At 41.3% G+C, this 17,129-nt stretch overlaps 1 protein-coding gene across 3 annotated transcripts in view; it reads right to left on the bottom strand.

Moving 5' to 3' along the window:
- The window catches only part of TTC7A (tetratricopeptide repeat domain 7A), a 195,325-nt gene that overhangs the window by 152,191 nt on the left and 26,005 nt on the right, over window positions 1–17,129 (bottom strand). For all 3 annotated transcript variants that reach the window (XM_056852546.1, XM_056852545.1, XM_056852547.1), the window contains exons 4-8: window positions 12,959–13,089; window positions 11,311–11,432; window positions 6,929–7,007; window positions 3,016–3,176; window positions 1,795–1,858 (exon numbers count right to left, since the gene is read on the bottom strand). In XM_056852546.1, coding sequence (XP_056708524.1) covers window positions 1,795–1,858; window positions 3,016–3,176; window positions 6,929–7,007; window positions 11,311–11,432; window positions 12,959–13,089 — 557 coding nt within the window. The remainder of the gene's footprint in view (window positions 1–1,794; window positions 1,859–3,015; window positions 3,177–6,928; window positions 7,008–11,310; window positions 11,433–12,958; window positions 13,090–17,129) is intronic.

The following is a 17,129-nucleotide window of genomic DNA, read 5'->3' as shown; positions in this document are numbered from 1 at the left end:
AAAAATGCTTCCTATGGTAAAAAAAAATCTCTTAAGACTTTGTTCAGATCAAGGATGAATCTTGCATCTTCGTCTTTCTTTCAGACCAAAACAAAATAAAAAAACACAGCAGAGTACATGCCCATTCGGTTAAGGTCTTCTGGAACTTTCTCTTTGGCTTAAGCTGCAGAAGATGACTGATCACACTGCTTATAAGATGCTTAATTTTGTGCCTTGGGTTGCTGAAAATATACAGCTGATTCTGGGTGTGCCGGCAAATTCTATCGTGTAGGCCTTAGTAACTGGCTCGAGAACCCATCTGTTCCTGGAAGAGTCCTTCCAGTTTACTGAAAACAATGCCAGTTTCCCTCCCACCAGGAACAGGGGCTGACTGTGAGTCATACTCTGTTCCTTTGAGTGTTTTGGCAGTAGCAAAGTATATAGCCCTTGCTTTCTGGTCCCTACTGGGCTGGATTCCTCTGCAGAGGTATTTCCAAGGATGTTTTCCTCCTCTTCCCTATTTTGCCAAACTTTCCTTAAATGTTTTAATAATATAAGAATATACTTTTGCAGCAGAATCCTTGTTTACCCTTGTTGTATCTGCAGTTGTTCCATTTAATAAAAATACAACCTGATTAACTCTTTGAGCATTAAAAAGGGGAGAGGTGATAACATCAGTAGTCTGGGAGTATCTAATGCTATTTGGTGCCTGGATGGGTGACCATGGGGAGCTTTAATCTTTTGATCTTTTCAAGGAAGAATACCCTACATCTTAGAGAGTGTCTTCCCATATGAACCCTGCTGTGCTTGAGATCAGTTAAGTGAGGCCCTGATTCTAGCATGACTGTGCAGCAGGGCTTCTTTGGTGGTGGCTCCAGAGCTGGGGACTGCCTTTCCCCAGATTTGCCTAAATCCTCCCTCCAACTACTTTGAAAAATAAAAAAGAAGATAAAACATTTTATTCACAATAGCCTTTTAACTGAAAGTTTTAAAGGACCTGATTATTAGTCCTTTTATAATTGCTGCTGTCATGATATCTTCAGTATTGTTTTATTATTATTTGCTTTATTCCTTATGCTATTTTGGAGGTTAGTGAAAAGCGTGCAATAAGTTTTAGTAAACTAACCAAATACATATGTTCATAATCCTGAATTAATAGTTTGCAAACATTTTACCCTTATGATAAAAGTTATTCTTTTTAAAGATCACATTAATTTTTCCCCTCTAGAAAAAGTTCAGCTTAGAATTATGACAGTGGCAAATAAGTTTCTTGAGGTAAGGGCCACCTATTGCATTGACTGAATAACAAACAGTCACCTGAACGACAACCTTCCAATTAAGAATGATCCCAATCAATTCATTCTCGCCAACCCCCCACGCTGATACATGTTTTTAGTGACTTGCAGTGCCATCCTAAGCAGAGTTACACCCTTCTAAGACCACTGACTTCAATGGCTGTAGAAGGGTGTAACTCTGCTTAGGATGGCACTGTAAAATGTACTTTCTGGAAAATCCATTGTTAATTTAATGTAAAGGGTTTATTTTTTGTTGCGCAGACAAATTCCTCAGACTGCTCAACAAATGTTTGCTTTATTGATAATCATATCAGGATGGCTCAGAAAAGTGACACCCCCCTCTACACTAAAAAACCAGCTGCTTTATTTCCACTTATATAGACAAGCTCTTGTAAACAAAAAGCCCATTTTCAATTCACACACACAAAAAAAGTCTTGCCATGCACATGTCTGGTAGAATCCCACGCTGTAATTAATTGTAATTATTATTATTATTTTTAAAAAATGTTGTTTGGCTTACCATGGACTCACTGATCAGGAGTAAGAGGAGGGCCTCTTCTACGTTGTCTTTAGGGCTATAGAGGCTGAAAGACAAACCCGGGGTAGTGGTTGTTTTTTTTCACCAAAAAGACGAAATTAAACAAAAACCAAACCCAACTAAAGACACAAATAAGCAAGATGAAGAATTAGCTCATAGGGCACTCTTGTTAACACCATCACAGGACTAGTAACTTGAAACATCTCATGCATGATTTATTTGTTATATAATAGCTTTTTTTTCAGACCTGGATGATTAAAAGCTGAGGAGTGTATTATATGAGGGAACAGGGCTCTGACACGTATGGCAGCTGATGGCACCTTGACCAGACTATCTGACCCATTTCTTCCCTTGGCAAAATGCCATTAAAAACTTTCACAGCTAGAGTGAAGTTTTAACAGTGTGAAATTTTATTTTAAAAGGGGGAGAGAAGCAAATTAGGTGGACCAACAAAGATACACATCCAAAAATCCAGCTATTATTTTGACTCTGCAACTGAAATCCAGCCTCCTGTTCAGTTATTTGGTTCCCCAGCCCCCTTATACTCTAACCTCCCCCAGCTCTCAAACCCCAACAATAACATGCAACCTTTCCTTTCCAATATGAGGGCTTTCCCCCTTTACCAAACGTGCCTAAGATGTCAAGAATTTGTGAGGGATATTGATGGTGGTAGCAGCCAACTTATGGCAACCCAGTAGGGTTTTCAAGGCAAAAGATTAAGAGAAGTGGTTTGCCACTGCATAGCAACCCTGGACATCCTCGTACTAACCAGGGCTGACCCTGCTTTGCTTCCAAGATCTGATGAGACTGAGCTAGCCTGGGACATCCAGGTCAGGGCAGGAGGGATTACTACCCTTCAGTAATTAGTTTTATTGATTCATTGTCTCTTCATGAATAACATCCAAAGCAGGGCCTTTCCTACTGATCTCAAGTATGGGGTCCATACAGGTGTAGATGCACTCTTAGATATTTTGAATTGTAAACCACCCTGGGACTGGTAGAAAAGTGCTATATAAGTGTATCAAATAAATAAATATCTGAAGATTCCATGACATCTTAGCAATTCAATCAGTGATTGAAGTGGGAAGACTTGCAGGTGACATGCAATTAATTGATGTTAGCTAGCATATATATAGTGGTAGCTTAGCTAGATTTTTTTTTTTACTCTGGGTGTTAATAGCTAAAAGAAGGAACCATACGCACTTATCTCCAGTGTGTAGCTGCAGTCTTCGCCGCAGACTAGAGCAAATATAAGAGTTATCTTCTTTGTTCATTAACTCAGGGAGAGGATCAGATAAGGGGCTCCAGTAACAATCTTCACTCAATGAATGGAGGAGAAGTTCTGCCAGTTGTTTGGCAGCTGCCTGGAAAAGAATGGGGTGGGGAGGGAGAGGAAGAAACAACACATTTACAAAACCTGGAAAGGCACTTTTACCCTCATGATTAAGAATTCCATTTGACACCATGAGTCGCCGCAATACACTGCGGATGCATTGAGTCGCTTTCTTTAATTCAATCAGGGTTTCCACATACTCCTGTTTTAACTGTTGTCACAGAACCATGTTGAGGCTTCTCTCTGGCTATGGTTCTTGTTCAAGCATCCCATGCGCAGCCCGCTATACAGGCACTACTTACTAAGGAAACAAACTAGACAAGATTTTATAGATCTATGATGGGATCTCCTGTCTCTTCACATTTCTGTTCATATTAGATAGAGGTCTTTCATGTCACCTCCTACCTGACCCCTTTAGCTAGAGATGCTGGGGGTTGACCCTGGAACCTTCAACATGCAGAGCAAAGTTCTACCACTGAGACAAAGCCTCTACGTTTATTCCTTTCTTGTAGTTTCCAGTCTCTAGCTCGATACTAGCCTTTTGAACAGATTGCAGGTGGCTCCCCAAATTGTACCATCTTTCAGAAGCCTGGCCACCTTGACCGTTTAACCGGCCATTTTACCCATAGTGCTGTCAACTGAAATGCTTTCTTCTTTTTTATAAGTTGCTTTTATAGCTTTTTTTTGTTAAGTTAAGAAGCAACTAATAAATACATACATTAGATACATCTATAATACATACATTTCCAGCATTGGAGAGGTAAAGATGTAAGTTAACAACAAATATTTAGCATTTAAGCAGAATGTTAAAGGGTATTCAAAGCAATGCACCCACATTATCAGAGGAGACTGATGGGACACTGATGAACTTTGTATATGCTCAGTCTCTGTTAGACCAGGGCTGTCATTGGCAATGTTAGCATGCCAGAGATTCAAAATCTGTGCAAGCGTTGTTGGGCAGGAATGCTAATATTGCATGAGTTTGCAAGTCTAGCTGTCTGGTATAAACAATAAGCTGCAGGGTAGTTGGGAGGACATGGATCTTGCACAGAGAAGTCAGAGAAAAACTGCACAAGAGAAATAATAATCTCCCAAGAACCTTGGCAACTGAGCTGGAAGTCAAAGAGCTTTGAAAGCAGATTCCAGCATGAAGCTGTGGAATGTGGATTTGGATTTGCACAGAAATATCTATGTGCAGACTCTACCTCCCATGTTTCATTGCCTTTTGACTCCTTTTTTCACCTCTATCCCCATATATATTAGTCAAATTAGGACACACTTCATGCATCTGACAGTGGAATCCAATCCCCAATGACTTTAAAGTGTCATAACTCCATCCGCAAACATATGTAAAGATGCAGGCGAATTTTGTTAAAACCAGTGCTGTCTGTGGTCTAGCAGATTTATAAAACAGAACAGATCTGGCTTCAGTTTAATGTTATTATACACTGTAACCTATGAGGCATGCTTTATTGTGTACCAGTTACGGTTTTATCATGCATCATTTGTTATGGATCATACAATAAAAATGGCAATGACAACTAGTTTGAAACAGAATAAGTTTATAGACTATTAGATTAGCAAGGCGTGCCCACAATTTTCTAAGTACTTGTTTTTCCTGTTCCAAATAAGATAATACTGAAACAAAACAGGAACCAAACTGTATCCTGACAAAAATATAATCACAGCTAAGGTGAACAAAAGAAACAGTTATTGTAAAGCAATGGCATACATAATGAAGACAACATATACTTTAATATGATCTCTCTCTTGCAAGAGAGAGAAAGAGAGAGGGGAAACACAGATTGACTCACTAGAACAAAAACACATGAAGCTGTTCATGTACAGCATACAGTTAATTTTTCATTATGCATGCACTGAGTTATTCTTATGCTACATTCCACATAAGTACAAATGAACATGTGATTGAAACCTCCCATTTATTGAAGTACTGATCCCTAGTTTCATTTGTAAAGCGAACACACATTGGCTCTTCATTACAAACAGATGTATGCACATACATGCAAGATGTATGTGCATTCACTGTAACATGTGAACACGGCTTCTAAGGCAGACTACTGGTCTATCCCAGTTAGTACTAGCCCTGTATACATGAACCCTCCCACCGCACACTGACTGAATGAAGAGAGAGGGAGAGACGGCATCAACATGCTGGGGCCCATATGTGACTGCCAGCTTGTGAGGACAGTTCCTATGCATGGAGAAAGTATCCGCACATACTCTCCATCCATGTGATTGACAACATTTGGAAAGCAGTGTTCCTGATCCAAGGAAGGGAATGTATATGGAGACACATCCTCTATGCATGGGCACCATGCTGATGAACCGGAGATCATGCAGAGGTGAGAAGTGGGAACAGCATGCTTGTACCTACTTTCCCTCCCTGGGCTTCTATTAACTCATCAAGGAGTCATGAGTATTGTCTCCTCTGATTGGCAGCCGCTCTCCAAAGTCTTCAGTAAAGGTCTTTCACATGAAAGACTACCTGCTCCTTTTAGCTAGAAATGTCAAAGACTGAACCCAGGACCTTCTGAGTGCAAAGCAGATGCTCAACCGCTGAGCCATGGCTCCCCAAGAAGAAATTGGAACAACTTTTTCAAAAGATAAGAGTTGGGTGTTTTTTTTCCAGTTTAGCTCAAGTTAGGACCAAACTAGATATGGCAATGATAAACGCATGAGTCTTTTCATGTGTCTACCACCCTGTTCACATATAAAGCAGGTGCAGCGAATCTTCTTTTAGCAGTAAAAGTGGTGCCCAGCACAGGTGTGCAGAACCTTTCCCCCGCTTACACCTTACCTCTCCTCAAGTCCACTGTTCCACCCACTTTTCCCTGTCCCCACCTTATTTGCACAACTGAAGATGGGAATGGAGCAAAGCAGACTCTGGCCCGTCTACCTCAATATTGCCTGTCTGACTGGCAGCAAGGGTCATTGGCAGAGAAAGATCTTCCCCATTACGTGTGGCTTGGCTGGAGGTACCAGGAACTGAACTGGAGACTTCTAATTCTGTACAAAATTCTTTATCAGGAAAAGGTGAATTCTGCAATCTGTATATGTTATGCAACTTAAGCAAATGTGCTTTTTCACTTTTCATAATTTATTCTCTGTTTTTTTACTATTTTGCACAATTTACTCAGGTTGTACAAGCCTTACTAGAAAGGGTTTGAGAAAAAGAGGGAAAGTGGGGTATGGAACCTCTAAGCCAAAACGGATCCATTTCAAATCAAACTTCAGATGAGGTTTGGGTCTGATACAAAATAGAACCAGGAGGAGGAAGAAGCACTCTGTTTTACAACCTCCCCCACCCCTTTCAGAGTCTACCTCCCCGCTATATTTATTATAATTTATTATTCTGTGGCTCTACAGAATCACAACCTACACAGAGATCTATCTATCACACTGAGACAGTCTCAAATCCAAAGAAAGCAAGTTTACATGAGGCTGAGAGGAGCCAGTAATAAATATATTTCATCTCTCAGTTTGAAAACTATTCTCATCTGAAAGACAAACTGCACATCTGGTATTCGCCTGCATCAAATTCCATTTGATTCCTTGTTAATCAGTAAGCTAATACAGAACTACAAGACAGATTTTTTTTCCTCCTCAAGACAAATAAGGCCACATTCGCAATCCATGGCAAGGATTGTGTTTTTAAAAGGACATATCTATGCCAAAAAACAAACAAAAAAGATCCAAACACAATTGTTTTCTTCCTATCACCCAAAGGAATGGCTAAGACATCTCCCAATCAATCAGTCTTACCATTCTGAAGCTCTGAGTAGCTTTTGTTTCCGTGGTCCTTAATAAATCTCGGAGGTCTCTCATTCCTTTCACGATGTTGCTAAGGGAAAGGCAAAGGCAAGATATGTAAAGGCAAGATTGATTTGATGGGGAACTCTGCATAAGGAAGGCAGGCAGGAAGAAAGGAAGGAAAAAGAAAATCTCTGACATATAAAATACCTAACCATGCTCAAAGTGGGTGAATTATAATGATGCTCTTAAGTTGGGCTAATGACAATGAAGCAAGTCAATGAGACCTTTAAAATATAGATTCTCAGGAGCTTTACTCCAGATGGTGTCCTATGAGAAGATCTCTGATGAACACAGGGGACATTTGGAAGCTTTCCACTGATCCTATTTTTACATAGACACTGTTTCATCAAATTACTGCATTGTCTCTAAGAGCCTTTGCATTTTACACCATGGACAAATGGCAAAGACATATTGAAGCAGCTTCACACATCTGTTTATTTTTCAAGTAAACACACTGTGAGAGACAGTGTTGTGTAGTGGTTATGAGTGGCAGACTCTGATCTGGAGAACTGGGTTCGATTCCCCACTCCTTCACATGAAGCCAGCTGGGTGACTTTGGGCCAGTCATAGTTTTCTCAGAACTCTCTCAGCCCTTGCGGAGGCAGGCAATGGCAAATCACCTCTGAACATCTCTGAGTGTGTGTTAAGTGCCGTCAAGTCGTTTCCGACTCATGGCGACTCTATGAATCAATGTCCTTCAAAGTGTCCTATCCTTAACAGCCTTGCTCAGATCTTGCAAACTGAGGGCTGTGGCTTCCTTTACAGAGTCAATCCATCTCTTGTTGGGTCTTCCTCTTTTCCTGCTGCCTTCAACTTTTCCTAGCATGATTGTCTTTTCCAGTGACTCTTGTCTTCTCATTATGGGTCCAAATAATATGAACATCTCTAGCCTTGAAAAATCTATGGGGTTGCCATAAGTCAGCTGTGGATTGATGGCACACAAAAAAAACAAACACACTGTATAGATGCCAAGGCAACTACTTCTTATGTTCTTATGTTCCCACATGTGAGATGTGAGCAGCCATGTCAAATGAGTGAGGAATATTCTGGCTTGCTAGCAGCAAGCTAGCAGTAACTGAGGTCCTTCTTCAAAACAGAGTTTGGTAGGCTGGGGGAGGATTTAAATGTGATGCCTTGCTAGCATCACATTTAAATCAGGCCCATGACTGCTTCTTTAACTACCTAATTTTGAACATCTACCATGTATGCTACCATGTATGCCACATGTATGCCACATGAACACTCAATTAAGGCAGACAGCATTTAGGGTGAGCAAAGCTCTCTCTCTCTCTCTCTCTCACACACACACACACACACACACACACACACACATTTCAGACCATATTTAGCTTTGTTAGGGGCAACCGTAACAATAGTTATTACAAGGTATGAAAAAGTAACCATGACAAATACTCTTAAAGCACATTGCATTTTGGAAGTTTAATCTTGAAAATGTTTAAAGCTCAGGCCTTGGAACCTTGCTGAGAGTTTGGTCTCCCCCCACCCCAGATCTTGCATCCCTCCCTCTTAAAACATTGGATTAACTCGTATGCTACAATCATTTATATGGAATCATAGAATCATAGAGTTGGAAGGGGCCATACAGGCCATCTAGTCCAATCCCATGCTTAATGCAGGATCAGCCTAGAGCACCCCTGACAAGTGCTTGTCCAGCCTCTGCTTAAAGACTGCCAGTGAGGGGGAGCTCACCACCTCCCTAGGAAGCAGATTCCACTGTCGAACAACTCTTACTGTAAAAAAAAAAAATTCTAATATCCAGCCAGTATTTTTCTGCCTACAATTTAAACCCATTAATGTGAGTTGTATCCTCTGCCGCCAACAGGAACAGCTCCCTGCCCTCCTCTAAATGACAGCCCTTCAAATACTTAAAGAGAGCAATCATGTCCCCCCTCAGCTTCCTCTTCTCCAGACTAAACATTCCCAACTCCCTTAGCATTTCCTCGTAGGGCTTGGTCTCCAGGCCCCTGATCATCCTCGTCACTCTCCTCTGCACCTGCTCGATTCTGTCCACATCCTTTTTGAAGTGGGGCCTCCAGAACTGCACACAATACTCCAGGTGTGGCCTGGCCAATGCAGTGTACAGCCGAACTATGACATCTTGCATTAAAAGCTCTCTGTGTTAAAAAGAGAGCTCAAAAGTGTTGACAGTGTTGCAGGCCTCCTTTTAGAATACATCGGTATAGAATTACAATGTGTGATCCCACATTTTTTTTGTGGATCACCTGGAAATTACATCACAGTCTGTAACAAATTCTCTTATGTTAGCAGTATATCAGCTTTAAGAATTCCACATTCCACTCTTAATACACAGAACTAACCATGTGAGTGGGAAGGGTACATTTTATCACATTCCAGAGGATCCAGGCTAAAAGCCCCATACTATGATATTGCCTATTTATACCATTTAAACACATTTTTCTGTCATGACTCACCACATTGCACATATCAATTTTACTTATTTTTAAATTTATTATATCATTTTCCCCAAAGCTCAAGGGTATTTATAAAATCCATAGTGTATTCAACAAACAATCAATAAAAATGGCAATGAAAGGTAAGACAATTCAATATATGTCGACACAGGCCTAAGAGCCAATACTGACCAAACAGAACTGTGGCAGGTTACCCAAATGCCAAATGAAAAAGAAATGTTTTTCACCTCTTATGAAAAGTCAGAAGGGTTGCAGCTAGGGTTGCCAGGTCCCCCTGGCCACTGGCGGGGGCTGGGGGGCTGGTAAAGTTGCCAGCTCCAGGTTGGGAAACTCCTGGAGATTTGGTGATGGAGTCTGGGGAGGACAGGGACCTCAATGGGATACAGTGCCATAGAGTCCATCCTCCAAAGCATCCATTTTCTCCAGGGGAACTGATTTCTGTAGTCTGGAGATGACCTATAATTCCAGGGGATCCCCAGGTCACACCTGGAGGCCAGCATCCCCAGTTGGAACTTTCCACGCCACTTCTAGAAGATAGTTCAGGGGTTGCCATAGAGAAATGGGATCGTGTATGGTTTGTGGGGAACATGAAACAAGTTTGCACTGGGCTCAGAAAAATTAAGCTTGGGTTCTCTTGAGATACACAAGAGTGAGTTCTGAATTGAAAAAGTTCCTTATATACTGATGAACATGATGAAGATCCCATCCCCATGGAACAATTTTAGGTATGTAGTTTATTAAGAGTTCTACTTCTGCCCCCTTGTGGTAGATAAAGAAAAATAGCACAAGACAGCCTATTTCTTATACACTGGCCTTTTATAAGGAAAACAAAACAAAACCAGAAGTAAAATTTACATTGGTTCAAATGAGAGAAGACTAGGGCTTCATTCCAATGCCCACAGTTGAATACAATGGGATCTTCTTCTGTGTATGCATGCATAGGATACAGCTGCACGTTATCCTGATGTGTTAGTTATATAGCCCATTGTGCCATAGATCTTGAGGATTGTTTTGATGACCTTTTTCAAAGCAAAAGACTTAGAAGCTAAGGAAACCTATGTCAACTCAATAAGCACTCTTCAATAACAAAAAAATACCCCTTCTGTTTGCGACTTTTGCTCCTCTGTCATCCAAAAGTTTCCTTTGCTGACCTCAACTATATTCTCTTGCCAAAAATCCTTCCTAGAATACTTGTGTGGTGCCACCTCTCTCTTTTTTCCTTCTCAGAACCCACTGTTTCCAAGAACCCTTTGACTTAATTCTTTATTCCTCATCCACAACTAAAAAAAAGATGAAGTATGTGCAATTGCATTCATCACCTTCACCCCTTCTTACCACACTTCTCCCTTTCCTATCCTTTCCCACTGTTGCCTCCCTCACCATTATTAAAATTTAGGGTGTAAACCAACCTAAAGTAACAACTTGTAAGTGCCACTGATTTCACCAGGACAGAGTAAAATGTGTGCTTAACTGTCCCACAAAACACTGTGGACCATAAAAGTGCTAAACCTTTAAGCTAGATAATATCTTTTTTATTGCACCCTCCTCAAGGCATGGACCTTTTTTGCTTATCTGCAAAACACAGTGTAATCTGCTGATGCTATATTGTTAAAATAACCAGAGTAACCATAAAAAAATTAATATTTGTGCTTATATAAAAACAAACCAGACACAAAGGAGAATTCAGTTACCTTAACCGGACCTAGACTATAGGATAAATAAGCAAACCAGCGGTTTTATATAAATGTGTGATGTCACAACAATTCAAAGATCCTTGAACCTGGTTTGTCTACTATTGCTTTTGCAAGCAGACCCACAAAAGTTGCAAGCCTCCACATCCATCATTTGGAATTTTCAACAAGTTGTATATCCACCTACCCCCTTTTTAAGTGAGCCACATAGGAGCTCTGCAGGGCCGCTTCCAAGAAGTAAGGAAGTTCAAAGTCCAAAGATGACACATGACCACCTTTGATGCCTCTTGAATGTGTGTTGCTGAAGCTCTAGTAGGCAGGGAAGAAAAGGAGGCATCATTGCTACAGATCAAAAGTAAAAGCAATTTGGTTAAAACTGTTTGATTTTTTTTTCTCATGAAAAGGACAGAGGAAATACCTAGTGGGTGGGAAATGGAACAAGACCAGAAAGAAATGGAAAATTGTATTGAACTATCCATTTTATTTTGCCCTGACCATTTCCCTACTTTCTTCACAGCTGCCAGTCATGGATGATGCCTGTATTTATCAGAAACATTTCTCACACTTCTGGCTACAAGCTACAGCACATCCCTGCATGATCTGTGACCCCCCCCCCAAGCCAAATATAATGGCCTACCAGAGTTTCAACTACATCCTATTTTGCTACCTTCCCACCACTGTAAAGACCAGGCTTGTTGAGTATCTGATTGGCTACAATATAGGACTTGTGTTCAGTTTGGCACATCACAAGCTGGCATGTTATATGACAGCGACACATGTTTATAAGCCCTATTTATTACCAGTTAATGCCAGTGGGAATCTGTGTAAAGTAGAGCTAAAAAGAAACTTGAGACAATTACTGAACCAGGCAAATGGAATGTGGTATGTTCACTTTTGGAACACTGAATATTTTGAGTTCTGAAATGCAGCACTGAAGGACACTTTTAGGAAACACAATTATATTGATTGCCTTAGAATGGATCGCGATTTAATTCTAAAGCATCAATATAAGAAGAAGCCAGATTCAAGGTTTTTATACTTGTCTAAAATCCCTAAATCCAGTAACCACCATAAGACAAGGGACTATTGTGCAGGTGGAGACTGATTCATGGGAGACTGAGTTTTCCCATGATTCTTTATTGAGGGGAAGCAGCCATTACAGACTATGGAAAGTGAGTACTTTTAAAATTCTCCTGGGGGTGGGGGGAGGAATTTTTCGAGGAAGAGTCACCAAATTCGCAGTGTAGCTTGCACGAATCCCAAAGTTTGGTGAAGATTGGGTCAGGGGTCGAAATTTATGGGGTCCCAAAGAGGTCAACCCCCTCCTCCATAGAAAAACATTGTAGACTTTATCATACATTTCTATGGAGGAGGGGCGACCCCTTCGGGACCCCATAAAATTGGACCTCCTGACCCAATCTTCACCAAACTTCGGGGTTCATGCAAGGAAAGTCCCTTGAAGCTACCCTGAAAATTTGGGAACTCTTCCTCCAAAAATGCTCCCATAGGAGCATTCAAACAATTCCATAGACTATAATAGACGCGATTTTTTTCGGGAAACCCAGAAATAAAGCCAAATACCCATATTTACCAGTATGGGTATTTGACTTATTTCGGGTTTACTGGAAAAAAATCAGGCCCAGTAAACCCAAGCCCAAAATTTACCAAATGTTTTCCCCACAACCCTATGCAGGACAAAAAAATTAAATGAAAGTGAAGATTGCAATGATTTTTCTCTTCAGTATCCACATTTGCAGGAACCCTGTAGTGATCCTGCCCCCTACCCCCAAACTTCAGGAAGTGCAAAGGGACATTTCAAATAAGTTTCCATTTACCTTCTCAAGTTCTTGCAAGTACACTTGAGCAATCACACATGCCTTTTCAAAGCAAGCCATGACTTCCTCCTCCCTTTCTGACAGCCGGGTCTGGGAAGCAACAGAATTGGGGGAGCGCTCCAGGGACAATCCTGTGAGAAGAGCAAGAGCAACAGATTAATGCCAAACTAAACAGAACAACAAGTTCCTTCTTAATGCATCACATTATATTACCTCCATCTACCTTTCCCATATTATATGTGTGTTTGTGTGTGCATGAATACACAATATGAATATACACACACATACCCCACGGCTTCCCAGGCTGCCCACCCAAGGTAGTATTAATTTTCCCTTCCCTATCCCCCTTTAATGAAACTTCAGATAAAGCATATTTATTTGTTTGTTTGTTTTGTTAGATTTTTAGGCCGCCCTTTCCTGACTAGGTCAGGCTCAGAGCGGCTTACAACCATTGAAAACAAATTCAAAACCAGTCCATAAATTAACAGTTCTATACATTCAATAAAAACCAGGCACTTTCAAGCCATCGCAGCAACAATTAGAATAGTAATAATAATAACAATAGGGAGGAGGAGTAGGGTTGCCAGCTCCAGGTTTGGAAATACCTGGAGATTTTGGGGGTGGTGCCTGAGGAGCAGAGGGGAGAGACGTCAATGCCATAGAGTCCACTTGCCAAAGTGGCCATTTTCTCCAGCGGAACTGATTTCTATCACCTGGAGATCAGTTGTAATAGCGAGAGAGCTCCAGCCACCACCTGGAGGTTGGCAACCCTAGAGGGGGGAAAGGAGGGGAAAGGGAGGAGGTGGGGAGGCCAGCCAGACGGAAACCTTCCCTGTCCTCAACCATATGCCTGGCAAAACAGTTCAATTTTACAGGCCTTGCAGACCTCCTTCACGTCTTGCAGGGTTTGAATCTCACTGGGCATGGCTGGGGACAGCCAGATGTTTTTTGGGCCAGGAATCACCAGCATATTTTCTCCAGCCGAGTCCTCTACCTCTAGATGAATATCATTGTAGACGTTTCTGCCCCTAACAGGAGGGGTACATGAATCCTGCTTCTGGGATCACACTACACATTATTTCTTAAACAGAAAACTGAGTTTCTAGTTCTTAAGCCTAGGAAGATAGGCTTGAAAGCATAAGGGGAACATCTGATGTCATCTCTGGAGCTAAAGGGGATCTAAGTTGGATTTCTAGTGGTCAGGCAGTGAGGATTCAGTACCCTGAAATCTTCTCCAGGATTATCAATATATGGAAAATAAAAATATATAAAAAGTTTTTTACTGTAACTTCTTTGGTATATAGATTTGTCTTTTGCACACACTGCTGTACCAAATGGGCTGTCTACTGGTGCCATTATGTGAATAACATCATTCAAGCAAGCATAATTTACCCTGGTCAGATAATTTTTTTTTTTTTGCATATTCCTGGTATATAATGTTGCAGAATGTTGATGTGTTTTTAAAAAATGCAGGACAGACACATATTCATAGTGAAGAGAAATCTTCCATCACTGCCCCATGCCTAACCAACATGCCATGCGTCTGTATGCAACAGCTCAATAAGCATCCCTTCTAGCACCTCGGCTGCATGTCTAAACCAGGCCTTAGCAATTCCTTGCCCCCACCACTTCATGCAGATCCTCAGGGAATACCTTTTCCACCTTAAGCAAGGTGCTATTTATTCCTGAGCACAGAGGATAAACAGTATCCTGAGGGCTACATCTGTCCAATGAGAGCATTTCATACGAGATACATTTTCATATGGCCCTCATTACTAGGACTCCTGACATGGAAATCAGGAGCAGCAGAAACCAAGAAACAAAACGATGGCTATGAGCTGAACCCCACTCCCTCGCCTAATGTCGTCAAGATGGGGAATGACAGAAAACAGGGGCCAACTTGAAGGAAAGAAGCAAAGCAGTCAATTTTCCCCCTCGCAGAACAAAACTGGGTCAATTACTCATGACCAAACATCTCTCCTTTTTCTTTCAGGTCAACTGGAAGATATTTAGCTGCTTATATCTACTAGAAGGGAAATGGTTTGTCCACATCCTTAGACACCTACTTTAAGGCCTTGAGAACACTATAGCTTGAATCATATAAGTAACCTCAGTTGTTTAAGGAGCCAAGCTTTCTGTAACAACTTCAAGCACCTGCGTCTCTCCCTAGAGATCAGCTATTTTCGCGTTGCTTGTTTGCTACCCTGGTCAGCTCCCCAGGGGGTGCCTCAGGGTCTAATCAGAACAGCCAACCAAGGCCAATCCAAGAAATCTGTTGTCCATGGATATAGTCCACACGTCAGTCCTGACTTACACTGATTGATCCGCTATTAAGAAAAACAAATTCAACTCCTGAACAAGTTCAAGAGGTATTAAGCCAGGTTCAGTATACATGTCAGCATAGGTTTTGTCCACACGAGACACCATTCTAGTAAAGTAGATGGGGCAATGGATCCCACAAATGTCAGGATTTGCCACTCTCTAGAACTACCCATGCTGGCAAGTTTAACATTGGCCTGCCATCTGAATACCAAGTTCATCCGTTGCTGAGCTGACCTTAGTTGGGCATAAACTGCAGATAACTTTATCTAAGCAACTTGAAACCAGCTATTTCGGCAGAAATCTAAGAATTCAGCAGCTAGGAATTTGGAATCGTTGAGTCTACTCCATTTGCAAAGGTCGCCCAGCTAAATAAATATTATTACACATTTTATGACTTATTGACCAAGAGACTGTTACATGTTTTATGATCCATTAAGCAAACAGCTGAGAAACGCAAAAGGATAACATGCAACTCTGATATATTGTGGGATATGTGTCTATGAAAACTAATACTTACTTCATCTTCCTCTTCTTCAAGATGAATAAATTAAGTATATATCTAATGTATAAAGTCTCTGCATATTTGTTCCTCAAGAAAAAGGAAAGCTACAGCCTTGTACCCTTAACCATTAACAGAATGTGCCCTTCCAACAGGGCCAGCATCAGCATACCCAGATGTAGGGCAACTGCCAAGGCCTAGGGCTTTCACTAGGGCTCACAGCAGTCCCTCCCACACACACACATATATGCACCTCTTCTACCCATTCATGCTGTCTTACCCCACTTGGTAGTTCACAAGCCCTCTATGCCTGCCCCTCTCCCAAAATGTAGAATTGGCCTTGCTATCTGAAACTAGTTACAAAGAACAGGGGAACAGTACAATATTTTTTAAGGAATTATATAAAAAGCACAGCATATTAACATTTCTTAAACTATACAAGAGTTTTTACAGAGACAGAACAAATCCCTCCATCAGACAAATTCCAGTTGGGAGACTTCAAGTAAGGCTGGAGACAGACAACATTTTTTTCCTTCTCCAGAGCATTGAAGACAGTATGATGGAAGTATGCATTACTGCCAGTAGTGTGTTCATTCATCCCTCTTGGTTTTACAGTTATTTTTAAGAGCTTCAAAAACAACAAAGCCTCCTTGATCAGAGGCAACATCTGAACAGAAGAAATGAGCACATAAATCATAGGAAACAATGGCCCTCTCCTGTGACTTCAAACTCTATTGTCTGCTGCCAGCCTGAGCTGGATCTACTCTTGCTTTGGATCTTTACTAGACACTAAGCAGAAGGGCTGGTGCTCTTATTACTTTCTGTACAATAAAGCATATATGCAAGTACACACAAGAGAATGTGGGCTCTTGTTGGGAATGGACTGGGCTAGGTGATGGCCACACCTAACTCTACTTGTGTGTGGTCTTCACACTAGATGAGGTACATAGTTAAGAGCTGGACAGTGCAATCCTAAGCAGTGTTATACCTTTCTAAGTTAGCAGGCTTCGAAGGGTGCAACTCTACCTAGGACAGAACACTATGGAACTCACAACCATAGCTGTACAGAGAATTGCAACCGCAGCTGCTCACCAGACCCCCAAGAGAGGAAACACCTTGAAAGCCAGCAGAGCAGGACAATCAAGCACATCAAAAGCGCAAAGGTATGATGGTTTGAGATGAAAACACAACAAAGTCAATGCACTAATGGCCTACTTCCAGTATTATTTGTCGATTTCAGCTTTGATCTTTACATACCAGTTGAAGGTATCTGATCATCACCGAGCTCTCAGTCACCTAATAAGCTGGTGGGCATGCTGAAAAGGAGTAGAAAAGCAGTAGATAGATAGC

The sequence above is a fragment of the Euleptes europaea genome, chromosome 7 (assembly GCF_029931775.1).
Source record: "Euleptes europaea isolate rEulEur1 chromosome 7, rEulEur1.hap1, whole genome shotgun sequence".
Classification (NCBI taxonomy): Eukaryota; Metazoa; Chordata; class Lepidosauria; order Squamata; family Sphaerodactylidae; genus Euleptes; species Euleptes europaea.
This window is presented reverse-complemented; position numbering and strand designations above follow the sequence as displayed.